This window comes from Herpailurus yagouaroundi, unplaced genomic scaffold (genome assembly GCF_014898765.1).
Source record: "Herpailurus yagouaroundi ecotype Mexico unplaced genomic scaffold, PumYag 198, whole genome shotgun sequence".
NCBI classification, from domain to species: domain Eukaryota; kingdom Metazoa; phylum Chordata; class Mammalia; order Carnivora; family Felidae; genus Herpailurus; species Herpailurus yagouaroundi.
Window position 1 is genome coordinate 35,756,570 of NW_024412429.1, and position 17,639 is coordinate 35,774,208.

General features: G+C 36.6%; 1 protein-coding gene across 1 annotated transcript in view; it reads right to left on the reverse strand.

Annotated features, from left to right (window-relative positions):
• Positions 1-17,639, reverse strand: part of LAMA2 (laminin subunit alpha 2) — a 395,150-nt gene that overhangs the window by 87,430 nt on the left and 290,081 nt on the right. The window contains exons 40-42 of the mRNA XM_040449243.1: positions 14,153-14,255; positions 3,452-3,568; positions 959-1,141 (exon numbers count right to left, since the gene is read on the reverse strand). Coding sequence (XP_040305177.1) covers positions 959-1,141; positions 3,452-3,568; positions 14,153-14,255 — 403 coding nt within the window. The remainder of the gene's footprint in view (positions 1-958; positions 1,142-3,451; positions 3,569-14,152; positions 14,256-17,639) is intronic.

A 17,639-nucleotide genomic window follows, 5' to 3' on the forward strand; every position in this document is an offset into this window, starting at 1 on the left:
AATAAATAACATTGAAAAAAAATTAAAAAAAAAAAGAAGCATTTATTCAGCTGGCAATGATGTTAAAAAACAGCACCCGAATTAGAGAACACGTAACATCAGTAACAGTGTTTTCGTTATTGCATGGATTAAACATTTTGACACCCAGTGAAAATGTTGGTGTATAAATAGAGGGCTTGTCTCTTGAGAGTATCAAGTACAAAAAACCAGGCGTATCTTTTGGTGAAATCACAGAGTGAGATAATGTTCTATCACTTCACAGAATGGAAAAAAGAATATAAAAATATCCTAATGTTTACTGACTACAGTTTAATAATTTAAATTATCATTATATTAAGTTCTACCATATTTTCTCAGCAAAATCCTTATGAACTTGACATAATTTAATTCAATACACAAAAGATGTGAAGAAATATTCTTGATACAGTGCACAAATACTTAAATTTCCTGAAAATATTAACTAGAATTTAAATACTGAAATATTAATATTTTGTAATTTTAATGCATTTCAGGCCAATATCATTTTAATATCCTGTTATAAAGGTCTGCTAGTAAGTGTAGTCCTTGGCCTCTATGTTCCAAGGAACTTCACCAACTTGGGGGATATAATTTCCCAAGCACAACTGTGTTTTCAGTTACACTGAAGGATTAAAAATGTATTTGGCCAAAAAAAGAACAAAAAAGTATTTGGCATCCCTATACCAAAAATCATGCAGACTTTGAGAAGTTTAATTTCCTCTGGACTGGGCAAAATGTGGATGAAGAAAGCACTATGCAGAGCCTGGGGACTTGGGTTCTAGTCCTGGAGCCACAGACGCTCCATTCTGGAGCCCAGTCTATGAGGAGAGCAGACAACATCACCGTGGGGGCTCCTCCAGCTCTAAGAGTTATGAGGCTAGGGTACTTTTATAGCGTGAAGAAACAAATGACACGATCAAAGTGAAAAAGGAGATCTTACTGTTCTTCGAAGGATCTTTTACCACAGCATTTGTTTTGGCTATGCTGTCTGCCAGTTGATAGTAATTTTTCTTCAGGCCGTCAAGGTCCTGGTGGAGATCTTTAATCCGTGCCAGCACATGTTTTGCTGTGTCGTTGGCTTGTCTCGCTTTGTCCTTAACACCTTGCAGTTTAGCGGCTGTGTCTGCCAGCAGAAGAAGGTGTAAGGAGCAAAACAAAGGGTGTGGGGTTGGTGGCTTACTCCATGCTTGTCAAAGGGAGAAGGTGGCTTGCCGACCTCAGGGACACACACACAAAGGGAAAGGCTGAACTTTGTCTCATTAGGTTATAGCAAATGAAATAAATTTTTAGCTAAATTAAATTTTCTCAGGGACCTTTGCTACGCATATTTGATTAGCTCTTCCGATAGCAGAGCTATTATTCTAAATGTTCATCGTCTAAGGGTACATTGTGATTTGCTGCTGAACTCATTAGACAGAGAAATTTATCCATGAGTCATAGTTTCATCTGCACATTCAGAAGGGGGAATGGTGAATGTACTTCAACTTAAAGGTAGAGAGACCTTCTCAGTTCTTTTAGACCATATGTTTATTTATTTACATTTATTTTTAGCATCGGAAATTTTCTATAAATGTCCTTGCTACTGAAGGACATGACATGCAATCCTGGAAAGTTAGGTTTTTTTAATGTTAAAAAAGTAAAAACAATGAATATTTCCTGTATTATATAAATGTATGCATTAGTTTCCTTGATCATAATTTGTGTAAAAAACATACACTGAAGAAATAGATGACAACTAGTGTGTGTAGATTAGTGGTTAAGACCACAGGCTCCAAGAGCACCTGGGTGACTAAGTTGGCTAAGCATCCAGCTCTTGATCTCAGCTCAGGTCATAATCTCATGGTTCGTGAGTTCAAGCCCCATGTCAGGCTCTCTATTGGCAGTGCAGAGCCTGCTTGGGATTCTCTCTCTCTCCCTCTCTCTACCCCTCCCCCACTTGTGTGTACTCTCTCTCTCTCTCTCTCTCTCTCAAAATAAATAAATAAACTTTAAAGCAAAAAGAAAAAAAAGACTACAGGCTCTGAAGTTAAGCTGTGGGGTTCAAATCTCATATATACCACTTTTAACAAGGGCCTTCAGTAGCTTATTTGCTTCTTAAGTTCCACATATGAGTGAAATCATACGATATTTGTCTTTCTCTGACTTCTCTGCTTAGCATAATACCGTGTGTCAGTTTGTCACCTAAAAAGTGTGGATAATATTGTTCACTTTATAGGATTAGTATGAGGATCGCATACACTTAACAAGCATATTGGATAAGCACCCAAGAAATCTTAGCACACTTTGTTATTGTTCTTTCATGATATGAAAAATATAAAGGAGAGTGATTTTAGGAACTAATACCAAACAGCAACCTCAAGTACTTACAATAGGTAGGAAGATATTACAGACAGGGTTCCATCATTAATGTTTGAAAGCTGAAACATTTAAGTACTGAACTTTGCGAAGACAGATGTGCTGATGGTTGCCAGAGGGGAAGTTGGTGGGGAGGATGAGCAAAATGGGTGAAGGGTAGTGGGAGGTCTCCCCTTATGTCATGAATAAGTCATAGAAATAAATACACAGTATAAAGGATATAGTCAATGCTACTGTAACAGCATTGTATCAGAAAAGACCGTAGCTACACTTGTGGTAGCATAACCTATAGCATAACCTATGGAGGAGTTGAATCAGTATGTTGTACACTTGAAAATAATGTAATGATATGCATCAACTATACTCAAAAAAAAATGATGTGCAGAAAGGCTCTCACCTGTTACTGTAGGTACTATAATTATCTACTGTAGGTACCATAATTATCTGCTGCAGCTTTTCAAGAACAGTACTCGTGTGGTTTTATTTTTTCTCATTAATATAAGATTACAAATAATATTATTTCTAATAATAATAGTCTTATTAGGAATAAGATTTCCCGGGCTGACACATGGAAGAACAGTATAATCACAACATGGCTCTATTTTCTTTTTTTGCAACATATACCTATGGCTGTCAGCCAGGGCAATAGAGCATAAGACATACCACAGTGTGAAGTATACTTTAATCTCTCATTCTCGCAAAGAAGAATTCATAAGTAAGAAAACCAATATCTAAGTTCCTGACAACAGTCCAAGTGCAGTGTCAGAAAAAATGGTAAACGTTAGAACATTCTTTAAAAGTTCAGGTCAACTGAAGGGCGCCTGGGTGGCTCAGTCGGTTGAGCGTCTGACTTTGGCTCAGGCCATGATCTCATGGTTTGTGAGTTCCAGCCCCGTGTTGGGCTCTGTGCTGATAGCTCAGAGCCTGGAGCCCGCTTCGGATTCTGTGTCTCCCTCTCTCTCTCTGCCCTTCCCTTGCTAATGCTGTCTCTATCTCTCATAAACAAATAAACTTAAAAAAAATTAAAAAAGAAGTTCAGGTCAACTGACACTGAGTGAGGTGTATATGGAATGCTTACCATCGGGAATGGCTGACGACTTTGCCAAAGTGTCATTCAAAGCTCTCAGGAGATCTCCATTTTTAACATCTGCATTTTCTAATCGGGTTATTAAGCCATTCAGATAATCATCATTTTCTGTGGGTAGAAAACAACCAAAAAGATGAAATAATTTTAATCATCTTTGAGTTTATACATCTCTGATCTGGATATATCATTTCACATTATTTTAATATAAAGCTTATAAAAGGCAGGATAATTAACTTAATTCTTTTAATTAATTGGCATCTATCAATACATATATTTCAGATCATAATATAAAAGAATATGTTTATGAAATACCATTTCACTCTCCAACATGTTTTACAACCATGTTTTTTTCTTGGTATCTGATCTTTCTCTGACTTAATTTGATGGTTTTCTATGGAGAAAAAACTTCAAAAGAATCAATCTTTTATTGCATTCATAATGATGCCCTCTTGACATCATTCCCATGAATATAATTATTTTCAAAATTTCATTACCAAAATGGATCATTTGTATTGGCTTTTAAAAATCTCAAATAGTTATGATTGTTAAATAGAATCTCCCAACTTCAGTAAATATCACATTAATATTTATTTGAAAGAGAAATACAAATCATAGGAATGAAAAAACTTCTAGTACATTTCTGATAAATTGGCATTTCTAATAGAGAAAATAATATTTTATAAACTGCTCTCAAATAGGCTTTCTATAGGTTTTTTCTTGCTACCTTAGCATGATTGCTTTAATATTAAACAAAAAAAAACCCACTTATTGGAGATAATTTAATATTACAAATGTACATTTTTCAGCTTCTTTCCACTAGTTTTTAACATTGTCCAAACTTTGGCTTAGTTTGGAATCTAAAGTTATGGAATCTTTTAGGAAAAAGAAAATAAAGATCCAATTTGCTGATAGAACAACATAAGTTTTGAAGCTTTGCTTAAATACACATCAATTTGCAAATATATCTTAAGACTGAATCTAAAAAAAAATTTAAAAAATGGAAAAAAAAAGACTGAATCTGTCTTGTTTTTTTCTCTAAGCATCATTTATTAGTGAACAGTGTAATTGAATAAATGAATGATATGAAATTCTGGGCTTCCTCTAATACTTTTTACCTCTCTGAATGGATAAAGCAGATCATTTCTTAAAAAAATTTTTTTAAATAGTTTTTTATGCCATAATTTTTTTCCCTGGCCAGATGCATGCTAATTGTTTCAAATAGCTCTACAGAAATGCAAAATGTAAATAAAAGGCAGAGTCCTCAATTAAAGAGGATCACTGAGAAAGGACCAGGGAAGAGGGAGTCCCCTCCTGACCTGGACTGGCAGAGACATTCAGTCACAGTAATGACCGGCAGTCTGTGTGTATGTGTATATGATACAGCAACTTCAAGATATATGTGCTATTACCATCTCCGACTTACAAATGAGGAAATGGAGGCTTAGAGAATTTATGTAAATTTCCTAAATTTGCATGATTAGTAAATGGCAGGGAATTCAAATCCACGTGGTCTTATTCCAGAAATTGTGCTCTTCATGGCCACAGTGTGCTAGGGATTGGTAATCAAAGCCGGGATCCGCAGGACTTGCTAGGTGGTGGCGTTCTTCCCTACCCACACTGGCCTCCCTTCCTTTCACCTCAGCTCTCTTCTCATTTTCTCCTTTGTTGCCTTAAAAAATTGGCCCCAGTTAAAGAAATCTCATGAGCCTCACACAAACACTATGTACAGAATCAACTTGGAATATTAGAGAAGATTAGCCATGCCTACGTGTGAAATGACAGGCAGATGTACAAAGTGTTCCACATTTTTACAAATAGAAATAATTACCAAATTAAAGTAAAGCACCTAAGATTAGCGCATACAAAGGAAGAGTAAGATATCATTTCTCATTTATCAGGTTGGGAAAAGTTAAATGTCTGATAATACCAAGTGGTTGCAAGAGTGTTGGTGGAAATTCAAATCGATGTTATTTTCTGAAGAACAATTTAATACATTTCTTAGGATTTTAAATAGACCTGTATTTGTCCCAGCAATTGCACTGCCAGAAATTTAGCCTGCAGATATACTTATGAAACCATATTAATGTGTATCTTCCAGAATGTTCGTTAGATCTTTATTTGTAATAGCAAAACAGGAGAAATAGCAAAAATGCTCTGTATTAAGGAACGTTTCTATCACTATGGCAATGGTACATACGTAGTCTTTAAAAAGAATTAGGTGAGTGGGTGCAGATATGAAAGAAAAAGATCCTTAAGATCTTTCTCATGAAAATGAGCAAGACATACCATATACATACCAACACATGGATATAAAAACTTGTCAGGGTGGGGTCTGGCGGTGGGTAGGTGGCACAGAACATACCAGAGAACCCTGACAGCACTTACAGCAGCAAGGGAGTTGATGGTGGTGTGGGAAGTGGTATACTAAAACCTTTCATTTGTACCTGGTCATGCTGATCATATTGCTTTCTTGGTGCAGATATTTCTATTCTTTTATTTAAAAGAATTAAAAAAACACAATAGAAAATGACGACAGCAACCTGAACTATGGCAGACCGCTATTGCCAACACACAAAACTGTTGTTTTCATCGTTTTCCTGGTACCTAGCGTGGGCAGGCCAGGTCAGGCCAGACTAGGTCTCACACAACTGTGCCCTAATGGCCTTGATTTGGTTGTATGCATACCCCTCGTAGAGGCAGTACACCTGACTTCTCAGAGGAACCGAGCAGGCCCCTGTCAGCTGGAGAACAACCCTGGCCTTTACTGGCCTTCATCTGGGAAGGATAGCAAAGGGAAAGGAAGATGAATCAAGGATTCTTTTAAAAAAATTTTTTTTTTCAACGTTTATTTATTTTTGGGACAGAGAGAGACAGAGCATGAACGGCAGAGGGGCAGAGAGAGAGGGAGACACAGAATCGGAAACAGGCTCCAGGCTCTGAGCCATCAGCCCAGAGCCTGACGCGGGGCTCGAACTCAGGGACCGCGAGATCGTGACCTGCCTGAAGTTGGACGCTTAACCGACTGCGCCACCCAGGCGCCCCTGAATCAAGGATTCTTAACAATCAGTGCTCTGAATGTGAAAAAGAGGACTGAACAGATTAATGACCCACTTCATTTCATGTAAGGGCTTTATAGGCAGATAGATTAAACCACTGTTATACAATAGTAAGGTAAGCACAGGCTACAGTTTAATGCATCTGCTTTCAAGCTCCAAGCCAAAGACCTGATGTCACTGAAAAACAAAGCATAAAATATCCCAGCAAAGCATGGTTCTAAAACATCAATGTGTCCATCTCAGTCACTAAGATGTTATTATTTTCAATTCCAGTGCCTCAAAGTATACTTTCCAAGTAATTAGATTTTCTCCTCTGTCAATCATGATTCATCTTTCTTTTAATACTTCGGTTATTTTCACTGTTTGTACTAAAATAAAATCTTTGGATAGGTCATTGAAAGTCTACTTTCAGAAAGAAAGTCAGTCTGATTATGACTGTGATAGCTATACGAACCCCTTACAAATAAAGGGCTGCTCTTTTGATATTAACTTGTAAGTCTTCATCACTTAAGGAAATGGAACAGTACACATTTTATTTCTTAGCTTCTTGATTGGATTTGATTTTTTAAATAATGAAGCATTCAAAATGTTCTGGAAAGCAAGATCTTCATGTACAGTGACAAAAAAACCACATTAGTTTAAAGGGCATCACTTGGTTTATAGTATTTTGTGCATTCGGAGAGCAAATGCTGGCTGAACAAGCAGGCTAATTATTCCAAAGAAAGACCGATCCGAAGTACATTGTTGCTGCTGTCCCTCAAGTTGCAAAGCAGTAATTTTGCTCCTCTGCTTTCTGTACTAGAAAATAAAAGTGTGAATATTCTGACCCCACTCTGAATTCTATGTTTCACCTACTTGATTCGGATTCCTTCTTGATGTGTCCTTTCTTACATTCTGATCGTTTTTTTTTTTTCCTGAAGTAGTTTCTGGAATTTCTCAAACCCAATCTAAATACTTTATAGCTTCGTCAATAGAATTAGGTGAATAGAAGCTGTGTACAGAAAAGTAGTGCAGATTTCAAAATGGAAAACTTGAGAAATTATAGCAATGAAAAGCTCGAAAAATAAGCACTCCAAGGTTGGCTTTAAATGAAAACACATATGAGGCAGAGTGGCTCCATAGGTGACATGCAAGGAAGATTACATTTGGCCCAGTTTGTACTGTAACATGACCACAGAAGTGGAATTATTAATAGTTAAAAGAACACCTAACCCAATTCTTTAGTTGTCATTTCTGAAGAACAAGAAAGGGTCGGATTTGTGATTCATAGCGACATTTAGAGGATTTCCTCTCATTTCCTCGGCTCTTGAACCCAGTAGCTGTAATCAAGTCATTCCTTCTATTTTCTCTCTAGACACCACACTCACCAAACCTCAAACCAAACCTCTGGTTCCCCCTTTCTCCTCCTGTCCTCACACATGAGAAGGCAAATGTCCAGAAATGGGTTTGGCAGAGGCAGAGGTCATAAAGTGAGGGGAAGAAGCAGAGCAGGAAGGGTAGACCGCGAACATTCCAGGCAATGTCATTTCCCTTTGTTGCCTGTCAGCTGACATGGTGAGGCAGACATATTCAAAACGAAAATCACAAGACAGAGTTGTAAGTCAGTTCCACTAAGAGTACACATTTACTCGTGTCTCTGAAGCTGTGCTGAATAGGGTTTAGAGTTTAGATTAGAACTGGTGACTTTGAACAATGCTATGCCATATCTTAAAGCTGTAAATGTGATTTCTTTCATCATCAATAATGATCTTTTACAAAATTCTAGTCACTAAAAGTGTCATGTGGTGCAGTGAAATCCTTATAAGACTTAGAGATGGAAGGTTTGGGTTCAAATGCCAATTCTATCCCTTTTTACATGTATAAATGAGGACAGCACATTTCTTTGTATGACTGATATGAGAAATAAATCTGAGGATATATGAGAAAGTATTGGCTTTATGACAGGCAGTAAATGGTAACAAAATAATTCACATTGGCTTGATAATGGCTTTGATGTATTTACCAGTTTTCAATAATGTTGAAATAGGTTTCAGCTAAATATAAGAATGCTTTTAAACAGATTTTAATGGAATATTCTATTTGACTATCCAAACTCATTACGTTCTTCAAATGCAATTTTTAGTTTTTATTTATGCACAAGCAAATACCTTGAGAGAATCTCTCATTCATAAGGATGAAATTCACAGAATGACTATTAATTTTCAAGGGGTCTGGTTAAATGGAATCTCTCCTGCCAAACTACCATCCAGATAACATTTTGCAATGAACCTGATTACCATGATATTTGTCTTATTATGAACTACTACTTTGATGGATCCTTATCACTTCTGATTTGCTTCTTTAAACAAAAATGAAGGAATATCCTCTCTTTAGGATTTCCTTGTAAAAAAAAAATCCATGTCACTTTCATTTGTCACAAATGTGCTTTATGTTTTCTTGTGAAGGCACCTTCTAAGCTAGAGAGCAGATTAATAATGTTTGCAGCATTTTTACGTGTGGTTCTGAAGCAGAAAGGGATCGGCATGAGGTCATGTAAAATATCTTGATTTTGACCTTCCTGGTAATGAGAGATTTCTGCTACCTTGGGTATTCATCCACTTATTCATTTATCAAGCATTTGTTAGAATCATTAAGTGTCACTGTGTCACCTTCTTAATTATGGAAGAAGCTCAGTGTTTTTATCCAGCTATGCGTAAAAGCAAAGGCTTTGGAACCAGACTAATTGTGGGCTAAAGTGTTGGTCCCACTGTACAAATGTGGTATAATTCAAATTGCTGGTGTTTATTCAAATCAAATGATTTTGTTTTATATATGAGAGGTGGCCAGCCTTACTAAATTGCATAATATATGATTGTGTTACACAATTTTTAAATTTTATTATATTACATGATATATTTTCTTCTATGAACATTTTAAGAACATTGGAGGTACAATTTTCCTCAAACCACTTCACTCTTGGTTTTTCACCCACCTATACAGTCCTTTGTCTTCTTAATACTGAGATTTCCAAAAAGTCTGCCCTCTAGGTCAACCTCACAACCCAGGGCAGGAAGCTGAGGCCTTGCAGAAGGATGGGCAGCTGCATAAGGAAGAAAGCTGGGCAAAAGTGAGACCCTGCTTCCTGTCCCTGGCCTCCTGTCACTGACTTGATGAGGTTGCTATGCCAGTCTTTCCACATTTTGTACTTCTATCCCTCCTTCATGATGTTATTCCTATGTTTCCTTTTCCCCAGATGCTGTCACAACTTTGAGATATGTCCGATCTCTGATTGCCTATTTTGCCCAGACATGTATATTAGAGTTCCTGTTCATGGGAACCTCTGAGGTCACTTAATGGGTGGGTCTACAGGGAAGCATATTACTGAGAAACCTTGCCCTTAACTGAAAGGGCCAAATGAGGTCTTGTTCATCATGGGCACAATGCTTGAAAGGCCCTCAGTAAATTTCAGGTGCAACTGAATATGCCCTTCCTCCCACTAGAGAAAGGGCCATAATAGGAAATCTGAGGAGAGGAGGGAAGGGGTCCTTGTGTGGTGGCAGGATATCCAAAGACTTAAGATACCAAAATAGAGGCAAATCCTCTCTTCAGCCAGTGTAACAAGAAACCGAAATGACCAGACATTAAAACACACTTATGGTACCTCTAGGACAAGCTCTGAAGCCCGACTGTGAGCCTGCTCATTTTGTTTTGGCCAGCAAGGTATTCTAGAAGAAATTGAATTAGAATACCTTCAAGTAAGGCAAGTACTGTCTGGTCCAACAATTCCTACTTGTCCATATCTGCCACTACTTTGTCACTTTACATTTGAACTTCTACACCAAGTCCAACCTGATTTCATTATCTTGATTTTCTCTATTCGCACTCCCAAGGAGGAACTACAGCTCTGTATGAAAACTCAGCAATTTCTATGGGAAAAGGTTGTTTTGTTCTTCAGACTATGGGAGACTAGGGGATCCAGGCTCAATTTCATCGATTTAATCCAAGAATTATTATTATTATTTTTTTTTGTCAATGGAACAGATTTTGTCTTTCATATGCCTATCTTTAGAAAGGCTGATTTTGGCAAATGGTAGTATGTGAATTCAAAGGCGGTACATGTTTAGTAATGAAAGAATGCTTTGGACAAAATTTAACTCCTGCATCATACTTTGGTTTAACAGCACTACAGCATTTCTGTTTATTCTTTTTTTTTTCTAATCTAAAATAACATCGTAGAATCTTACCAGGTTAGTAATTACAACTGTATTACATTCATGAAGGGAGAACTTTTCTGATATACTTGTCTGGACGGAAAGCCCAAGTGTTAGGAGGATAAGAGCAGAGAAGAAAAATATTGATTAATTTGATAAAAGTTCATGTTTGGGATAATTTTGTTACTGTTCTTTGTGCTGGACACTACTATGCGTCATGCAATTCACCGAATCAATATGTCTGCGTTTGGGAATAGATCTTTTTATTTCATATGAGTGTCATCCAGTTTATAGAAATGTTATCTATTCACTCATAAGTGACTGATGTCACTTATTTGTATGAATACAAAAATTAAGGATAAATTAAGAAGTAAATAATATTGAAAACTTACTCTATGTAAGATAAGGTACATAATTGTAAAATATTAGTATTCTCAACCTTGTAATATACCATCCTTGACTTCATTCCTTGCCTTATACACATTCCATGAGAACTTAACTGGCTATTTTATTGACAAAATCTCTTGTCAATCTGCAAAGTAGTGTTAATTCACCTGCTGTTATTAATTCATCTTCTAACTCTTCTCGATCATCAATATGTCCCAAGTTCCATATCCATCAAGGAAATGATTTTTACCTCCATAGACATTCAATCAGTGTAGACTGGTTTCCAATTTCAACTGTGTACAAGGGCAAATTTACTTTTAACAAATGTATATTCAAAAATTTAAAAGCAAAACAAATTGCTCCTGGCAAGTTCAGACTCCCTCCAGGCAAGGGCAGCACGAAAATGGCAGGGAGAAGCACTAAGTCATTTGTGACTAAAGCACGGACTAACCGGATTGTACCAAATTGAACCAAGTAACAAATTAGAAATACAGAGGGTATACTGGCCTCCCCATTTTTATTCCTTCTCACTCCAGGCACCAGAGAAAGGGAAATGACTAAATCTCGATTTTAATAGCTGCTGTCAAGAGTTTTGCTCTGTAGGGCCTATTTCAGCAGTTCCTGGTGGTAATATATGGCATTTCTCTGATTAACAGCCATTTTATAACTTGTGTAATTGGCCACAAATCAGGGGAATGTCATAATGTAGCAAGAAAACATTCCCATCTCCGTCAGAGCCTTGGCTTGGATTTTTGGAGAAATTATTACAGGAGTAGTTTGTGGGTTTTCATTACTTTAAATAATGTACTACCTGAAGTACAAAAAAAGACATTTAAACTAATGAACATTTCTGTCTCCTAGCCCTTTCTACTATGCCTGTCTTTAGACTTCTTTTTTGTTTTTAGGAAAAAAAAATACTCTAAAGATTGAATTATTTCTTCATTTTTATAACACCAGTATTTTTAGGAAAACAGAGGGAAGGGCAGGGTTGGGAGTGAGGTGCGGTGACTCAGGCATTCATCTCAGGAGTAAAATTTAAAGGGGCAGTTTAATCAAATGAAAAATATTTTGATGTAATATTTTAAAAATTAAAACTAATTCAAAGAAGATCTATGATACACAAAATATTAAACTTTGAAATAAAAAAGGATCTGACCCCCCCACTTGCATGACCTAACCTCACTCACTTCACCTTAATCCTAGCTCTGAGCAAAGGTATTGGATGGGAAAGAGTGGCCACAAAGTAATGAGGTCAATTCAACTTGTCTAAAAGGAAAATAGGTTTGGATTCTATTGTTACTCTTCAGGTTAGGATAAGAGCAAGTCCTACATAGAACTACACAGAACTATGTTTATAGAGGTTTCTTTCACCTGTGACACACAGTCCAAATTATACAGTACCATGTATAATGCAGGCAGGAGTTGTAATTTCCTACTGGCCTCTATTAGAGACAATGGACAATTAGTTTAAAGTATGACAAATGTAAATGCTTATAAAACCTCTTTTGTTTCTAAGGTTAGTAAAGACGAGTACCATTCTTCTTAAACATTTTTTTTGAATATATGTTTATTTCCTGATTTGAGCTAGTCACGGTGATATTATACACCAGAAATGCAAAGTTAAGAAGAAGAGAGCATGTCTGTCCTCAAGAAGATGGGATATAAGTACAAGGTTGCTGTGGGCTGACAAGTCTATAATAAAGGTAGGCAGTGAGAAGGGGCATGTAGTTCAGATGGAGTGTCTAGTTGCCTGGAAATGATGACATTTGAGCTTAATTTTGAAGCTCTGCTGGAAGGTAATTAAATGAAAAAGAACGAAAGGTGGTGAAGCATTCCAAAGAGAAGGATCGATACTCTGAAATATGGAGGCTTGGAATGGTAGTATATTTTGGAAGGACTGTGAGTATTTCAGTAAGGTTGGGGACATACATGCAAGCCAGAAAATGGTAAGGAATGAGATGGCAGAGAGAAACGGGAGGCAACTGAAATAAAAAAAAAAAAACAACAGGAGATATTTGAATGAAATAATAAATATAATAGCTTACCTAGAGAGCAGCTATATTGAGTAATACATTTTTAATGCAAAGCCCATAATGTACCGAAGTAGATATTTTATGTACTTTGATGACTGAATTAGGAATAAAACACAAGAAAAATGTACTTAAAAAGCATAAAAATTTTCGGGAAATGTGACCACTATCAAATTGAAAGTTTCATAAGGACATTTGTATGATGTCTAATTCATTCCTTTGTGACTATTATTTCTGAAGCCAAAACAAGTGGGATTTAGTACTCTTAAACACTTGTTATGCTTTAATTTAAAAGTCACTACTCTGGGGCGTCTGGGTAGCTCAGTCAGTTAAGCTCAGTCAGTTGATCTCAGCTCAGGTCATGATCTTATAGTCATGAGATCGAGTCCCATGTGGGGCTCTGTGCTGAGTGTGGAGCCTGCTTGGAATTTTCTCTCTCTCTTTCTCTCTCCTTCCCTCCCTCTCCCTCTGCCCCTCTCTTGCTCACACACTCTTTCCTTCCTTTCTCTCTCTCTAAAAAATGATAAATTAATTTTAAAAAAGTTACTATGCTTTATATATAGGCAGTATGATGTTATGTAAATTAGGTTAAAAATTATGAAATATTGCCCAGTGCAAAATGAGATATGATGTCAAAATACTGAAGAGCTGAATTAAATCCAGATAATAAAAATAATCATAAAAATCGTGGTGAAATAATTTCACTTTTCCAATAGTGTGACAAAATATCCTACCAATTAGAAATATAAGTATTTCTTGGGTTGGCTCTTGGGTTGGCTCAGTGGGTTAAGCGGCTGACTCTTGATTTTGGTTCAGGTCATGATCTCATGGTTTTTGAGGTAGAACCTGGCATTGTGCTCTGTGCTGACAGCATAGAGCCTGTTTGGGATTCTCTCTCCCTCTCTCTCTTTGTGTCCCCTCCCCCCACTCACACGTGTGTGCGTGCGCGCTCTCTCTCTCTCAAAATAAACATTAAAAAAACAAACTACAATTAATCTGAAAATACTAATAAAGAGAGGTCATACTAACCTTTGACATCGTTTGCTAACTTCTTGGCTTCATTAAGAACCCCAAAGCTTTTCTGAAGAGAACCTTTGGCACCTTCCTTTAATGAACCCTGAGGACCTGTTGCCTGTGGACAGAGAAAGAGTGTCACATATCAACAACCACAGAATTATGGAGTAGACATATCTGGCCGGCAGCAGTATACAGATTTACTTCCAGGGAGGCCTTCTGGGCTACAGAATTATAAATTAGCACATATTGGTGATTAAAGTCAGGAGGCTATCTATTGGGAGAGGAGAAGAAGAGCTAGAACAGGACCCTCAGGAATCCTAACATGTGAGGGGCAGGTTCAGAAAGTGGAGCTGGCAAGGTACCTGGGATACCAGAGCGAAAAGAGAAACCAGGAGAGCATGATACTATGGAAGTCAAGAGATGCAGAGGTGGCTCAAAGCATGATGGTTGGCAGTGTTGCAAGGATATAATTGGTCAGAATTAAATGCTATACAATAGTTGAGCAGATGAATAACTGAACACATCTATTGACTTAATCCCTAATCACATTTTACTTGAGTTGTGTGGTAAGGGGGGGGGCCAGTTCTTATCTCCTTCAAATGAGGAAGAACACCACTCCCTTTAAAAACACATCTCCAAGTTCTACAGCAAAACAAAGTCTTCTAAATAACAATCTCTGAGCTAAAATCATCTCCTAGCAAAGATGTATTTGTTGAGGCTTGACTTAAAAGAGATGACAAAAAGATAGCAGCATGATATGGGAAAAGGATCGTTTAACCTATTGTCTAGTTATCTGTCTTAATAGTGTTTGTTCCTTAGCAATCATCACATCATACACATATATCATCACATAATACATTTATACCAAGAGATAAATCAAATAGGATCTTATGTGTAAAGTTTAAATTGGAAAAGTATTTCAGGAAGCAGAAGAGCTAGAGAATGCTAAATATACTTACTGTTGAAGTTATAAAGCTAATTCAGGTTATCCCAGACCTAACACTCTTAAAAGATACCTGCAAGTGCCTCAGTAACGTGTTTTTGTTTGTTTGTTTTTAAATCAGTCACATTATTTGAGCATTAAACTAGGAAAGATCACAGAACTTGATACTGTTGTGGTAAAATTTACTTTCAGGTATTCTCCTAACAAGCTTTAATTTAATCTAAATGAATCAGTCAGAGAAAGAGAAATGCCATTATGATTTCATTCATATGTGGAATTTAAGAAACAGAACAGATGAACATAGGGAAAGGAAAAAAGAAGAGAGGGCGGCAAACCATAAGAAACTTAACTACAGAGAACAAATTGAGGGTTGATGGAGGGAGGTTAGCAGGGGATGGGCTAAATGGACAATGGGTATTAAGGAGAGCACTTCATTGTGATGAATCACTAAATTCTACTCCTGAAAATAATATTACACTATTATGTTAACTAAAATTTAAATAAAAACTTGAGGGGCACCTGGGTAGCTCAGTTGGTTGAGTATTTGACTCTTAATTTTGTCTCAGGTCATGATTTCAGGGTTGTGGGATCAAGCTCGGTATTGGGACTCAGTGTGGAGCTTGCTTAAGATTCTCTCTTTCTCTCCCTCTACCCTTCTCCCCTGCTAGCACTCTCTCTCTCTCTCTAAAATAAAAAAAAATATATACATATAAAAAATTTAAAAACCCAAACTTGAAACATTGATAAAAATAAAAATAAAAAAAAATAATCTGTTCACAGAACAGGTATCTACAAAAGGACATATTGGATACATCTATATAAACAAAAAGGGAAATGGCGCATATATATCTAGCACTTGCATAAAGAGATTTCTGATAACCCCAGAAAATTATTCTATGGAAAATGGACAGTCTCTTCAACTGAGAACACAGAAATTCTTAGGCCTATAATTTCTCTTGGGAATTAGATACAGTAACATCACATAGTTTCATTTATTAAAAAAAAAATAAAAAAGGTAAGTGCATCAACATAAGTGGCACAAATCCAGTATACTTTACTCAAAAAAAAAACAACAAAAAACAACTAAGTCTTAGTTCTTTACTAAGGTCCTATATTTGTTCCAAACTTACATTCCATTCTTACTCCCTTGGTTACAGGTTTTCTGGATCAAAACAGATCAGAGAAAGGAAATTACAAAAAAAGAAGGATGAAGATTCTCTAAATAGGCACATGAAAACAGCAGAAGTGACAGCTGACAATCTGTCTGACAATAGGAAGGAGAAGTTATCAAGTAGAGAAAAAAATGAAAGGCTCCGAAGTCCAAATCAATTTGGATAGGGATAAAGTAGGTTTCAGTAGCTGCCCGTGTAACTGTAGTAAAATAACCAATGTTGATAATGATGATCCTGAGTCATCCAGATCATATGGGTCACTCATAGCACTAGACAAAAATAGACCAAGATAGAAAGGAAGGAAGGAAAGAAGGAAACAGCTTTCCCTGCAGCCTTGAGATGTGAATGTCTTTCTACAAGAATATAATCTGGCAAGCATTTAACAACCAAAATTTTAAAGCTAATCTTGGATATGCAAAGTGAGGCATGGGGGTAAAGGAAGGAGAGAAAGTTGATTTGCTGCACATAAGAAAATTAATGAAATGAGGTAAGAGAAAAGAGGGGAAGAATCAGACAACATGGAAAGAGGCTAAAGTTTGAGCTGTGAGGGACTATGGATAGTGGTGACCAGTCTTCATTTTTTTCTACCCTTTTACAGATTTCAACAGTTTTATTAAGGGATAAACTTCACATATTTAAAATTTACAGTTTGATAAGTTTTGACATATATACACCCATGAAACCATCAGGACAATCAAGGTAGAGAAACCATCCATTTCCTCTTGATTTCTCCCTTGCACCCCTCCTTGACTTCCTCTCAACTCTACACAAACACTGCTTCTCCTTTCCATCACTGTTTGTTTGCATTTAATAAAATATTACATAAGTGGACTCATCTAGCTTGTTCTTTTTTGTTTGGCTTCTTTCACTCAGCATAATTATTTCAACATTTGTCCATGCTGTGTATCAATATGTGATCCTTTTAAAAATTAAATGGATATGCCCTAATCTATTCATTCACCTCTTGTTGGACATTTGGGCTATCTCCAACATTGGCCATTCTAAATTGAGTTTCTAGGAGCATTTGTGTACAAGTCTTTACATGAACATATGCGTTCATTTCTCCTGGAATGAATACCTAGAAGTGGAGTAGTTAGATGATATGGCGGTATGTTTCAGTTTTTGAGAAACTACTACCCTGTTTTCCAAATTATTCGTGCTACTTTAAATTCCCACCAGCAGAGTTAAATTTATCTACATCCTTGCTAATAATACTTGATGTAGTCAGTCATTTTAAGTTTTAGACATGCTATGGATGTGTATATCATTTTGGTTTTAATTTGCATTTTCCTTGTGACTAATAATGTTGAACACCTTTTAATATACTTATTCCATCTGTTTAAATCTTTTGCCCATTTTTTTATTGGGTTATTTGTTGTTACTG